General features: G+C 37.9%; 1 protein-coding gene across 18 annotated transcripts in view; it reads left to right on the forward strand.

Moving 5' to 3' along the window:
- Positions 1-13,805, forward strand: part of SORBS2 (sorbin and SH3 domain containing 2) — a 209,601-nt gene that overhangs the window by 156,808 nt on the left and 38,988 nt on the right. For 11 of the 18 annotated variants that reach the window (XM_059156095.1, XM_059156079.1, XM_059156085.1 and 8 more), the window contains 4 exons: positions 5,043-5,201; positions 5,906-5,989; positions 7,735-7,791; positions 12,496-12,545. In XM_059156095.1, coding sequence (XP_059012078.1) covers positions 5,043-5,201; positions 5,906-5,989; positions 7,735-7,791; positions 12,496-12,545 — 350 coding nt within the window. The remainder of the gene's footprint in view (positions 1-5,042; positions 5,202-5,905; positions 5,990-7,734; positions 7,792-12,495; positions 12,546-13,805) is intronic. The other 7 variants (XM_059156089.1, XM_059156096.1, XM_059156092.1 and 4 more) reach the window with 4 other exon arrangements.

The raw sequence follows: 13,805 nt of genomic DNA on the forward strand, positions 1-13,805 counted from the left end.
CTCCCAAACGGTTTGTGAGCATTCCTTTGCTCTTTTCCTATTTAGTTTTTGTAAATTATACAAAACGCTCGGTAATTTTCTGTTGCTCTTTTGAATTCTTAGATGACCCCATCATCTGCCCAGTCTCTCCAGGCGTCACCCTGGCCTCCCCGCGCTCTCTCAAAGTTCTCAAAGTCCTCCCCCGGCCCCTCCTCTCTGCTGGTCACAGTGTGCCCATTGCCTCATGAGAGGGACAGCTACCCAGTTATGCTCCCTAATGCTCCTCAAGTGCCCTGAGAGCAAAACCCAAATTTCTTCATGTAATTGCCAAAAAACCTTGTGGTCTGGCCCCTGCGGACCTCTCCGGCCTCGTGTCTCTTCCTGCTCTTCCTGCCAACTCGCCGTGAGCCAGCTAGACAGACAGCCTTCAATGCCTGCCTTCTGGACTTTTGTACAGGCCCGTCCTCTGCCAGGAAAGCTCTCTCTCCGTCCCATCTCACCTGTGGCCTTGTCTCTTTTTCCCCAGGGCACCATGGCTGACACCTGGGGACGGAGATGGGAAGTAAAACTCCCTTACTGTGTGCCTATAGCAATGGGCATTTCCTCCTGACACCCTGAATTCTAACGGCCTGTTGACTTGTCTGTGTCCCTCATTAGATGTTAAGCACCTTGAAGGCAGGGACCGTGTCTAGTGCACGCGTTGTATCCCCAGCATCCAGCACAATGCCTGGCACATGGTAGGTGTTCGGTGAATAGCCATCAGACTAATAACTGAATGAATGAATATAGGTTTTACCCTTGTGGTTAGTGGGTAAAACTGGTGAGGGTTGATCCCTGTTCTGTGGCTCATCTATAAAGTCTATACTTTCCTAGCAACAAACGGCAACGTGGGTGTCCATCAAAGTACACAAAGGGGATCTGACACACGGCTATTAGTAACTGTGGTTCCCTAATCCCCTGATTCCCTGAAATACACAGTGGGCAGAGGGGGCCAAACCGCTTGAATAAAAGTCCTCCCCCAGACTCTGGCCAAAGGGATGCCCTTCTTCCTTAGGAATCAATGGTAGAAGTGTTTCTGGTTTTAGCAGGAAAGTAAAGGTTAGTGCAGTTTCTTGAAAGCTGTAGATGTTCATTTGACTGTAAGTTTGAAAACATTGATTAAAGGGGCCTAATCTTTGATCTACAAAAGTACTTCGCAATTACCAGGAATTTACCATTAATGGACTTGAACCACATGTAGTCCGTGAAGCAATCACACAAACTCTCTGCTGAGATTATATTAATAGAAACTTTACATCCCATCTGGATTGGATATATTTATAGGTGAGCCAAAATTAAATTACATTAAATTAAATCAAATCAAAGTAAGCACATATTCAGGATCTCTCTGCATGTGGTAAAATGAAAACAATAGGAAGACATTACCTTTCTTTACAGTAACTAAGCCAGTACATAATGATAAAAGCAGAAAGAAATAATCACCGAAAACAGAGCTGAAATGCAATTTAAACCCGCAGTGAATTTATACTTCCTTATCCATGATGATCGTCAAAGCTTAATGTATAAAAATTGGGGGAGTTTCATCTGGTGGTTTTGAATCCAACTCTCAATACATGTATCATTTACTGCGGAACCAGAATAAATATAAAACACAGTGGTGAATACCATTAAAGCTTTAAAATCTAATGAGCATAAATTTTTAAGAACTAAGTTATGTGAACACTTCTTTTTGTTTGGAAACACATACAGAAATTACATGTCTACAATGAGAATATGGAGAAAAGTAGAATTTCTGTAACCTCAAAAGCAACTAAATGCTTTGAAATTGTAGAAAACATAAAAACTTTAAGAACGGCTCACCCTTGATTGTCTTTAAAAAAAAGAATCCGTCCGATTTATAGTTTTAGATTTTCTTAAATGCTTCCTCTTGCACTGAAACACATTTGTTTTCAGCACAGATTTGCTAGGTTTTTCAAAGTAAGAAGAGAACAAAAAAGATCAGAAAAATGTGCAACAGTGTATCTGCTTTTTTTGGTTGTTTTTATGAGCAATTAGAGTAACACATGATCAGGCTTCCTAAGTTTCCCAGTGTTCACATCGGTGTCAAACAACTCAAAGGAACTGTCAAGTTTTGCATGGAAAGTGTTGATTTAGTGAGATTCTGAGTGTGTATATATGACTGTTGGCGGACCATGTGTCTATCTACCACTGACTTTTGTGAGGTTTCTGTATACCTTAGCAGGGATCTAGATTGCTACATAATACATATCATTGTTGCATAACTAAGGCAATTCAATAGGTCAACCACAGTGAAAAGAAAATTCTAGTTCTGCCACTTGCATCTCTCTACCATAAAAGCTATACTCAAAAGTATGCCTCTCATTAAGTTCCAACATTATAGATAATTATCAATGATCATTGTTTGGGTCATTCTCTCTACTGGATGGATTCTAGATGACACTAGAATCTGAGACTCTACATTAAATTTTTAACCTAAAAAATCATAATTAAAAACTGTCATTCAAAGCTATGGTGCAAGATGGTAGATAGTCTTCCTTTTCCACATTCTATCATAGAAATATACTTCTATACATCAGGATTTCATGTATCTGTTTGTTATGTATTTTCTTAAGGTGAAAGTTAAAATGAAGTTGTAACCACTGGTAAATATACTTATTTTTTTAGTAAATTTGCTGCCCTCTGCTGTTCAAAATGTTTTTTAAACAAATTTGTTTACTCCAAGAGAAATTTCTATCTCCCTTTAGCAAAACAAAATGCTAAATGTGAAACCAGAATCATAAAATCAAGAATTGGTAATATTATTAAGTTTATAATATTAAAAGCAAGGAGATTTGAAAGAATCAAAGATTTGTTTTCTTGTGGAAGAAGTACTAGGCCTCTATAGACAGAACAAAAACTACTAGAAAATTCTTTCCAATGTCAGGGTGCTTGGGTGGCTCAGTCCGTTAAGTGGCTGTCTTTGGCTTGGTCACGTTCTCAGGGTCCTGGGATTGAGTCTAACTTCAGCGGTGAGTCTGCGCCCTCTACCCCTCCCCCCAGCTTGCACGTGCTTTCTGTAATAAGTAAACAAAAATCTTTGAAAAAAATTTTAAAAAGAAAAAAAAAGAAAATTCCCTCTAATGTCAATTACTCTAAAAATTCAGCTCCAGTAGAACTACTCCATAAAATATTCGTATTCTATAGCCATTATCTAAATAACAGGAGGAAAACTGCATTTTAGCTAAGATCAAAATCTCAATTAGTACTCTGCACTATAGAATCAATTATAAATTGAATCAGGTTTTCTGCAATCTTTACCATAGTAATTACAGGATATTCTCCACAACATTATGGTAGTAAAGCAAAGTTAGATTTCATTTTTTATTAACATAGAATATATTATTAACCCCAGGGGTACAGGTCAGTGAATCGCCAGGTTTACACTCTTCACAGCACTCACCGTAGCACATACCCTCCCCAATGTCCATCACCCCACCACCCTCTCCCTACCCCCCTCCCCCCAGCAACCCTCAGTTTGTTTTGTGAGATTAAGAGTCTCTTATGGTTTGTCTCCCTCCCGATCCCATCTTGTTTCCGTTTTTCCTTCCCTACCCCCCCAATCCCCCACATTGCCTCTCAAATTCTTCATACCGGGGAGATCATATGATAATGTCTTTCTCTGACTGACTTATTCGCTCAGCCTAATACCCTCTAGTTCCATCTACGTCGTTGCAAAAGGCAAGATTTCATTTCTTTTGATGGCTGCATAGTACTCCATTATATATGCAAAATAAGATTTTAAAAGAAGGAAAAGAACCATCTCAATACCAGAATGCCATTGTGAGTTGTTTTTGTTGTTGCTGTTTTGTTTTGTTTTTGGTAAATTGTGTTTTCTTCCTGTGTTCATCCAAACACAGGCTTCACAATATCATTACAAATACTGTAGAAACACATGACTGAATTCGGCTTTTATCACTCACCATTCCACATAAACATCCCCCAGAATTACTCAAGGTCTTTATCATTATGATCATCACATCTTTTGGATAACTTAGGCCCTTTCACTATTTTGTTATGATGCCTCAAATTTTCCTATCGCTGTCTGTAGCTACCATGATAATCTCCTATTATAAAATATTGAAATAAAAAGCTCATCTCTAAAAATACTCTGGATATAATTGATTCTTGCACACAGACTCTATCCTATTAACAAAATGATTGGGAATTCAAAAAGGCAATAAAACACTTGGACAAGCTAATGTCAAAATAATGGGTTTTGTTTGAATAGGGACTGCTATCTCAAAACCCTCGATAGTATGAAGATTATGTCCTCTCCTGGACAAGGTAAATGGCTTTTAGGGAACTGAGATATATATATATATATTTTTTTCCTGACTTAAAATATCACTGTCCAGCTACACCATGTTTAATTAGTGCCATGCAAATAATGGTTAAAGAAGTAATAACCCACATGTGGTACTTTAAGCATCTTCATTTAATATTAAGTCAATAGTATGAATCAGTCTGATCAGGCGTATATTATGTAAAAGCATTCAGGATATTGTGGATAAAGTAAATGTTCCATGTCTGGATTTTCCACTACTAAAGCAATTGTATGTACTTTCTCAAGCTGTTTATATTAACACTCCTAGTTTTCACAATACTCAGAAACACTACCAGAGGGGAGCAAGTCAACTATGAAAATTGGCTTCTTCCCTGAATCACAGTGTCAACCAAACCAGAGTGCGATTCTCCCCACACTTAGCCAGCTACAGTAGTGTGGAAACCCAACCACCTCCAGATCCATTTCTCCAGCTGAAGGTAGACAGGAGAAGGAGATTCTTGGGGTGGTAGCTCATAAAAATGTCATCATGCCTCACTTTCTAGGAGGCTCCTTGTCTTCACATCTTTTCAGGGGTCCAGACCATACTCTAAGTTATCTGGGTCTCCCCAGGGGCACCTTAACTTTTCTGAAACATTTCCTCCTGCTCACTGGTGTCCTCTTCGTCCCATCAAGAAGCTCCATCTAATGAATCAGTGTTTCCTTCACCCCTTTCTTACAGCCCCCTCTCCCAACAACTCTGACACCTGTTCCAAAAGAACCCGGCCGGAAGCCTCTTTCTGTTTCAAGAGACGGAGAAGTAACGGGTAGCCCCTCCCCTCCGCCCAGGACTGGCCTCCCCATACCAAGCCCGTGCACCCCGACTCTTTCCCCCACCTTGGTGAGCTCCTTCCTTCATTACCTTTTCTAATGCCCTTCGGGAAAATCAGGGGTAGCCCTTGCTTTCCAGAGGCTAAGGGGACAGCCTGGCCCTAGCTGACTCCACCTTGCTGCCCCTTACTTTCTCAACTAGACCCCAGGTTCTTCATGCCAGTCGACCCCTAACAGCCCCCCAGCACCTTTCACCCCTCCCCCCACTTCTGTTCCCACCTTCTCCCTCCCCCTCTCCGCCACGCTCTCCACATACCTGCACCCAAGCCAGCTGCCTGCGGAACGCAGCCTTACATGCTGGGATCAGTGAGGACAGGGGCGGTGGAGCGACTCCCCCAGATCAACTACTTGGTGACTAAGTTGAGTCTATTTTAACTTGAATCGGCTAACATTAGCCTAGTTCTGGGATGCTATCCATGTTCCTTCTGGCCGTCACAGTGTTTTTCGTATTTCTGCAAATTCAAAAAAAAAAAAGCCAGAGATGGACAGAGGAATTGACTAGGGGCCTAGGTAATGCCATCGAAGCTCATCTTCATATCCTAATTTTACTCATTTTACTTTACATCCTTTGTTCTCTCCTGCTAAGATTTGTGGGATGAGAGTTGGTGCATGTTTGCGTGCAAATGCGCGTGCGTGTTTTTCATACCACACGGCGTTTCCCTCACTCAGCTCAGTGTGCCTCTTCCTTCCCTTTTTCCTTCACATCTGCTCCAGACTGATCGCATAAATCCAGATGACATAGATTTAGAAAATGAGCCCTGGTATAAATTCTTTTCAGAACTGGAGTTTGGACGCCCGGTAAGTGAGGCTAGACTATTAATATAAGAAAATTAGGAGAATGTTGTTTGATTGATGAAAAATACCATTACCAGAAGAGATAGGTGTCATTTACAAAACAAAAGTCAAATGTATTGTTTAGACAAATTGGGTGCGGCTGAGCCCTCATCCGCTTCTGTACCAAATGGTTAACCCTGCTCAGACCCTTCCTATGTGCTTTGTCTCTACCGTGCCTCATGCATTAGGAAGATCATATCTAAACAAATTCATAACGCTGAGATAGTTTCTGTCCTAGAATATTCAGGCAATTGTTAGAGGTTTATAGAAGATTTATATTTGCTTAGAGTCCATTTTGGTCTAGTTCAATCAGAAGAAATAGAGTGACATCTATGAAAATAATTACTATTATTATAGCTCCCATTTGCTGAAGAACTACCAAGCACTGGCGAGTGCTGGGTTCTGAGCTCATTATCTCAGTTCTCTGGAGGCTTTTCCAATAAGAAGAAACCAGAGACCAGAGAGGACAAGTACTTTGCACAGGCTAGCAAGTGGTAGAGTCAGAAGTTAAAACCCCAGGCTTATTGAACACACCAAAAATCTCTGGCCAATTCCTTCAGTACTATACTGTCAGTATTAGAAATACCTCTATAAAATATCTCCTTTACTCTTAGGGATATAAGGAAAGAGAAAAAATAAAGAAATCCTGTGAACCTTGATTTCTAGTTTCATGTTAGTGAAACATCTTGGCCCCAGACCCCCACCAAAAGTGGGCCTAACGAGAATTGCTTAGTGTACTTGGGGAAAAGAGTCAACACCAGCCCTAAATGACAGTTTCCTTTATTAAAAGTTTCATTGGGGATCTCTATCTACCAATAGCTATACGTTTGATAGGCGTCATTTAGGTATTTTTTTTAAGTCTTACTGATGTTCCTGAATTTTAAAATTTTTAAAGAACAGAAAAATTCCATTGCACAGAACTTTATTGAAGATCAGAACTTTATTGAAGATCTTTCTTTTACCGTATCAGATACTGATTTATAGACTCCTAAACTGACCGTATATTTATTGGTTACTGAGTGGTTATAGTTGTCCCTGTCATCCATTAAAATGCAAAGGACACTTGGTTAGGTTTCCTCTTATTGAACTGGATCAAAAGTGACTGTAAAGGAATATAAACCAAAGAATTTTTCCTAGACTTTTTATACCTAATAGGAAAAGCGTTTTCTCTCATTTTCCCCCTTATTTCTATAAGTATTCATATAAATGCATTTTATTTTAGAGAAAAAAATCCTCTGGCTTTATTTTGTATGTATTGATATTACTGATTACCTGGTTTGTAGGGACTAGATGAATTTCTGTTCTGAGCCTAAACTATCAGCATTTGTCTATAATCATGTTCGGCCCCACATGGAAACTCACCAGCATGCTCTCTACCTGTGCCTTTAATGTCTCTTTAATGTAACTTGACTTCCTTTGTGGCTAGAGACCACGAGTGCTCATGTTGATGTGACCAAATGAGTTTATAAATATACTAATCCCATCGCTAGTGATTTTACCCAGTGCTTGAGAATATTTACGAACACTGCACTCTTCCTCCTAGGCCACCCCCGTTTGGCTCCATTCGTGCGCTCTTTATGTGTGTCTGATGCTGTCAGCACTCAGTTTCTAACTGTTGTCACCTTTTCCACATGTCCATTCCTTGCTGCCATTGACTCTCCTCCATTCCATCTCTACACCTTCTGCTTCTGTGGTGCATCTACACCCAGCCCCCTAAAAAGGCTCTGGACTATGTTCGAGATCATTCTTCTGGTGTTTCCAATGAGGTAAAAACAAATTATTCTCTTTTTCAGATGTCTCTCTTAGGAGCTGATACTGTGATTCTGAACCATCCGTGTTGTAACAACTCACCACAGTGTCTAAGCTGTTTTGGAAAAATCTGTCTTTGCATCATTGTGTCGTATCCAGCATCATTGCTTAGACATTAATCATTCCAAAGTTGTGGTTGGCTCTTTCTGAAACGTGGTGAAGAATCATTCCAGCCATCAATTTCCGTTGAACTATTCAACACAGTCCTGGTGTCCAGGAGTGTGACAATTAAAAAAAATCAAAAGTGCACGCTTAGTGCTTGTATCAAGCATCTGTTTTGATTAGACGGCCAAAGACTACACAGAGCCATTTTGCCATCACGCTTGGAGGTGCAGAATGACAGCTAGGTTCTTAATTACATGTTTATGGCCCACATATTCTTAAAATTTATGTAAGTCTTTCATTTTCCTAAATACGATTTGTGGATTTTAGCACCAGCTAGGATCAAGAATAGAGTTGACAAACAACTGGGATGTATGTCCCGATTTCCCAGTTCCACATCCTTGACAGGCATTACTAATCCTTCTCAATGCTATCATCCAGGCAGCCACTGTAATGGGTTATAACTGGCAGATGAGATGAAATGCATTTGCTGTCTCTGTTTTAGAATCCTCACGGCAATCCGCTAGGTAAAAAAAATATATGCCAGGCAGTGCTACATTTTATTTGATTGCGTCAAAGAGAGTCTGAAAAAGGAAGAGAAACTCCAGAGTCAAAGCTTTTTATCCTGATTTCTGCAAAGAAAAAAATGAAATGATTTTGGAAGGCAGATTTAAGACTTACTGGTTGACCTAAGCAAAAGTGACAATTTTGCTAAACATCAGCCTCCCTGTGGTAACTCTTAGAAGCAGCTAGAATGGGAGCAGAGTATATAAACTGGTTTTACACAGTGGTTTCTCTGTGGTCCTCAGTATATACAAAAACACTTAATAAATAACTTATCGTCATCAAAAAGTCTTAACTGGGTTAAATATGTGCAACTAGAAAATAAAAGTAGGAAGACACCAATGCCTCAGAGAGTACTTCGGAGGGCACAGTCTCAGCAGGAAATCTTCACCCCCCGAAGCTTCAATCTGTGATTCTGAACTAGGCATCAGAGCGCATGCTCAGACAGAAGTAATCAAAATATTTATATATTCAATAAAAAGCAAAATAGAATACTCAAGAACATTCTAGACTGCAGTCATTCCTAAGGCTTATAACCCTTAAGACCATCAAATATAACAAGCAATTCTGTTTTGTATGTTATGTTACCTTCACAACTGAGGAAAGGCTTTTCGACCTACGAAGAGAATGAGAATTTACTTTGGAATTCAGTCTGGTCAGGTGTTTTTCTGATATGTTGGTCAGATAGTTCTAGGATGTTTTTAAGGTGGATCATTAGAATGGGCAGAAAATTTTGAGATTACCAAGTCCAACTCACTCATTTTTAAGTCAAGAAAAGTAGAGCCCAACGATTTTTTTAAAATTATGTCCAAGATCACAAGGTCAGATGACAGCAAGTTAAAAATAAAATACAAATCTCATAGCCTTCACTTCCACGCCATTCCCTTTCTACCACACTTCTTAGCACGTCCAAGAGATGTTTGTAGAATTCAAGACTTTAAGAAACAAGTTATTTACTTAATACTATTCCGTGTTAACTATTTTTGTGAAAAAAGTTCCCATAATTAACATTACATGATAACTCTTGGGCTAAAGATAGCAGAAACTTAACTCTGCATTCTACATGTGATGGTACTGGCAAAAAAAGTCACATAAAAAAGCACTTTGCTGATGGTTAAACTAATTTGCCATTATGTCTTTGGAACTGAGAAGGACTATTATATGATTCTGTAGTATATTAATTTCCCATTATGGTGTTTCAGTGTATACAAAAATATTCTGATAAGGTACTGGATTCTATCTTCAATATCCTTACATAAAACATTTCTGGTAAAATCTGTAATTGATTAACTTACATTACCTTAACTACCATTTATTAAGTGCCTAGCATATGCCATGAATAACATACTTTCTAACCCATAAAACTGAGAAACTGGCATTAAGGGAGAACAATTAAGGACTTTTAAGCAAAGTTTAATCATACGATCACTTAGTAGAGTGGTCAGTGTCCATACTGTATTAAAATGAACTTCATTTAGGTATGTGAAAATATGGTAATATATAAACTCAGTAGATCACAATAGGTAAAAGAGGTTACCTCTTTTCTGGAGACGATTTCCATTTCAGAATGAATATCATTCACATAATTATCATTAAGTTTCTCTCTTAGCCATCTATCTAGACATTTCACTATTTCCTTATAATTTTTTAAAGATTTAATTTATTTATTTGACACAGAGAGAGAGAGGTCACAAGCAGGCAGAGAGGCAGGCAGAGAAAGAGGGGGAAGCAGGCTCCCTGCCGAGCAGAGAGCCTCATGTGGGGCTCGATCCCAGGACTCTGGGATCATGACCTGAGCCAAAGGCAGAGGCTTAACCCACTGAGCCACCCAGGCGCCCCTCCTTATAATTTTATATTGGACTTTTTCCTTTGACCTTTCAGAAAAATCACAAAATTGGTTTCAGTTTATTTTGGATTGTGGAAACCAGCACAAGGAGACATAATTGTAGTTTCTTTGCCTAAATCTAAAACACCATTGATTTATCAATGAGAGCTGTCACTGCCTAGGCTGTGTTATATCCCACATTACAATTTTGTTCAGGCTCATTCCAAGCTGGCCATTCAAAGTCACTGATCACTCTGGGGTGATTACGGACGTTCTGCAATCGACACTTCTTGACAACCAGCTACGGTTTGTCATTGGGTTGTCCACAAAGGTCATGATCCACACAAGCCACAAGGCTCTGAGGCTGTTTGGTGTTGCTCTTCCACAAACGTATAGAATTAATATTTCTACACCAGAATATAATATGTTTACTTGTTTGCTTTCCTTCTTATTTAGTATTCATTTTTTTCACCTTTCCAGGGTCTAATCCAGAGTTCAGCAAGCTAAGTCATCATGTACATTCATCAGATTAGTGGACCAAATTTTTTTCTTCTAATTTTATATTAGTTGAGAACCTAGGAATCTAAATGTTTTCTAAGAATTACAAATATTAAAATATGCTTTTTCTGTCTAGAAGGAAGGGAGAATGATCTCTAGCAGAAAGGTGCTTTTGTTTGCTTCTGGGCAAGGTTCCATTCTCACTCAATAAGATGGAATTAAATGAAAATATTAATTAACAGAACCAATTTTAGAGTTACACATAAGAGGGCTTGTCAGACTTATTTCCATAAAGAATCTACATAAAGAATGTTAATATTCTAATTGGTTAATTGGTGCTAATTTATAAGTAGAAAATAAGGTTATGGAAATCGTTTTTAAAGTGTGGTTTAATTTCCACCAAGTGGGTTTGTAATAATCTGGTAAAATATTTCTATGTGATGGGAACTTTAGATCAAATCTGTCAAATCCTGCTCTTTTGGGCTGACATTTTCAAACTTCCATAGGGAAGCACATTTTCAAGCTACAATTTCAGTTCTTCATCAAACCAAAGTTTGGGATAAATAATTAACCATCAAATATGCCCCAAAGCAAGACAATATATATATAGTATATATATAATATCATAATGTTATTAATATATAATAATATTATATATATAATATCACATATATACTTGTATATACATTTCCCTGTATACTCTAGACATCACCCCACAACTACTTTCACTCATCTTGCATTGTCATTTCAAATACTCAAGAGCTCAATACAGATCTCTCTTGCCTTAGATATTTCAATGTTTATTCTGGTAGATGGTCGTGTGGAGTGAAAAAGTCCTATCTAATATTTCTGTCTAATATCTATTTCACTGTACTGTTCAGTGCAGTACAATTGAGTATGAAAATGGTGTGTACAATAAGCATTTGGAATTATGTATCAATTTGTATTTTCTGTTTTTCTTTATTCCTACAGCCATGGACAGCTGAGAGTTGATGTTCTCATGAAAATTTTAAAAATCTACTTCTTTTTTTAAAAAAGGTTACATTTTGGTTTATCAATCATTTATTTTAAATCGACTCTGAACTTAGCTATTTTGAAAGATGCCACTCTGCCCCCTGATTTAAATACCAGGCAGTTTAATTTAATTTCAAACCAAATTCTGTGGTATTATTAAGATGCCATGCCTGTGTTGACAGAGGAAAGATGTCTCAAGTTCTGCTTAAATGTTATATTCTAAAGAGAATACCAGGCAACACAACAGAAAAATTATAAAGACGGTTTATGTTGTATAAGGGCTGAATGATGATTACAAATATTTTTTTAAACATCAAACCATTCCTTGATGCAGAAAATTTCTATTTACAGTCTATTTCCTATATGAAGAAGTGCTTAATGACTTTTCTTTTCTCCCCCAGGCAATGTTTGGGCTGTGGATAATTTGAGTTAGGCAGAAAAATACACTGTGGTATATCAAAAGAGAAAGTAGATAGAAAGAAAGTAGAAATCAGGTTACATGTTTTCTCTTTGAAAGACATTTTATGACCAAGATAAATGGGATTTTTCATCTCAGCTTTTATAATACTCTTTTTTAGGATACCTAGTTTAATGTCCAAGGACAAATGAAATATTGCCCTGGAAAAATTTTCATGGAACTATTTTTCTATCTTAACAGGCCTCCCTGTATCAATCCTCTATAGACAGAAGCCTGGAAAGACCTACTAGGTAAGAACGTCATTGCAGCATGCGACCAGAATATTATATACCAGTGATCTCTCTTTTAATAGGAATGCTACTCAGCAAAATAATAATGAGGGTTATGTTATCACTCATTATTATTTGGGACACCTACTTTATGAAGTTGTTTCATTTTGTTTTTACATCATTTCATATGATCATATTCAAAACTTTATAAAAATTAAATGAAATAATTCTGGATTTCTTTACTGAGAAATTCTTCCCTTCCCTGTCTCCTCTAAGCTCAGTTTTCTTTTCTTTGAATGGGAATTATAAAATCTAATTTTCAATATTATTAGGTGACTCTTACGATAGTATATTTGAAAAATGTATAAATTACTAGAAAATTTCTAAATTATGTTCTACATATTACATGCTCATCACATAAATCAGAAACATTGTTATTACAATAAATGGGGTCTTACTATATACTAGACATTCTAAGTACATAAACATAATCGATCCTTAAGATACCACGATAAGCTAAGTGCTCTCCTCCCCACTTTATCTCTGAATAAACTAAAATTAGGCCTTATAACTTACCAAGTTCACACCATTGGCAAGGAGCAGAGACAAACTAGAATTGAACCAGAATAATCTGGAACCACTAGTCCTAACTGTTCTAGAAGTCTGCCAAGATAAGTTCTGATGGTTGGCTTTAAATATCACACTTACTTCATAGCGCTGCAGAAATTCATACACAGTTCAATAGCAATGGTGATCAATACAAACTCTCAGCCACATTGTACCATCAACAACAAGCCATAGGGAAACCGTGAGGTAAGAGAAATTTGTCTCACCAGATGTCTTCCTTTTCAGTCTTTTCCTCCCCTGTGGCATGTTATGGGAACTCCTTCTTTAGAGAGAAAAGATACATGGCACAAATCACAACACTGAATTGTCAGTCACAACATATTGCACTAAATGGAGTTTTTTTTATTTCAAAACATGATTTATATTCCAAGAAACAAGGCAGAGGATCATAGGGGAAGAGAGGAAAAAACGAAACAAAAGGAAACCACAGAGGCAGACAAACCATAAGAGACTCTTCATCTCAGGAAACAAACAGAGGGTTGCCGAGTGGAGGGCTCGGGGGGGATGGGGTGACTGGATGATGGACTCTGTTTCATATTGTATAAGACTGATGAATCACAGACGTGTACTCCTGAAACAAATCATACCTTATGTATTAATAATAAAAAAAATGCAAAAAAAATTAAACATACTTAAGGTCAGTACTTTCAAAGA

This window comes from Mustela lutreola, chromosome 18, assembly GCF_030435805.1.
Source record: "Mustela lutreola isolate mMusLut2 chromosome 18, mMusLut2.pri, whole genome shotgun sequence".
In the NCBI taxonomy this organism is placed as follows: Eukaryota; Metazoa; Chordata; class Mammalia; order Carnivora; family Mustelidae; genus Mustela; species Mustela lutreola.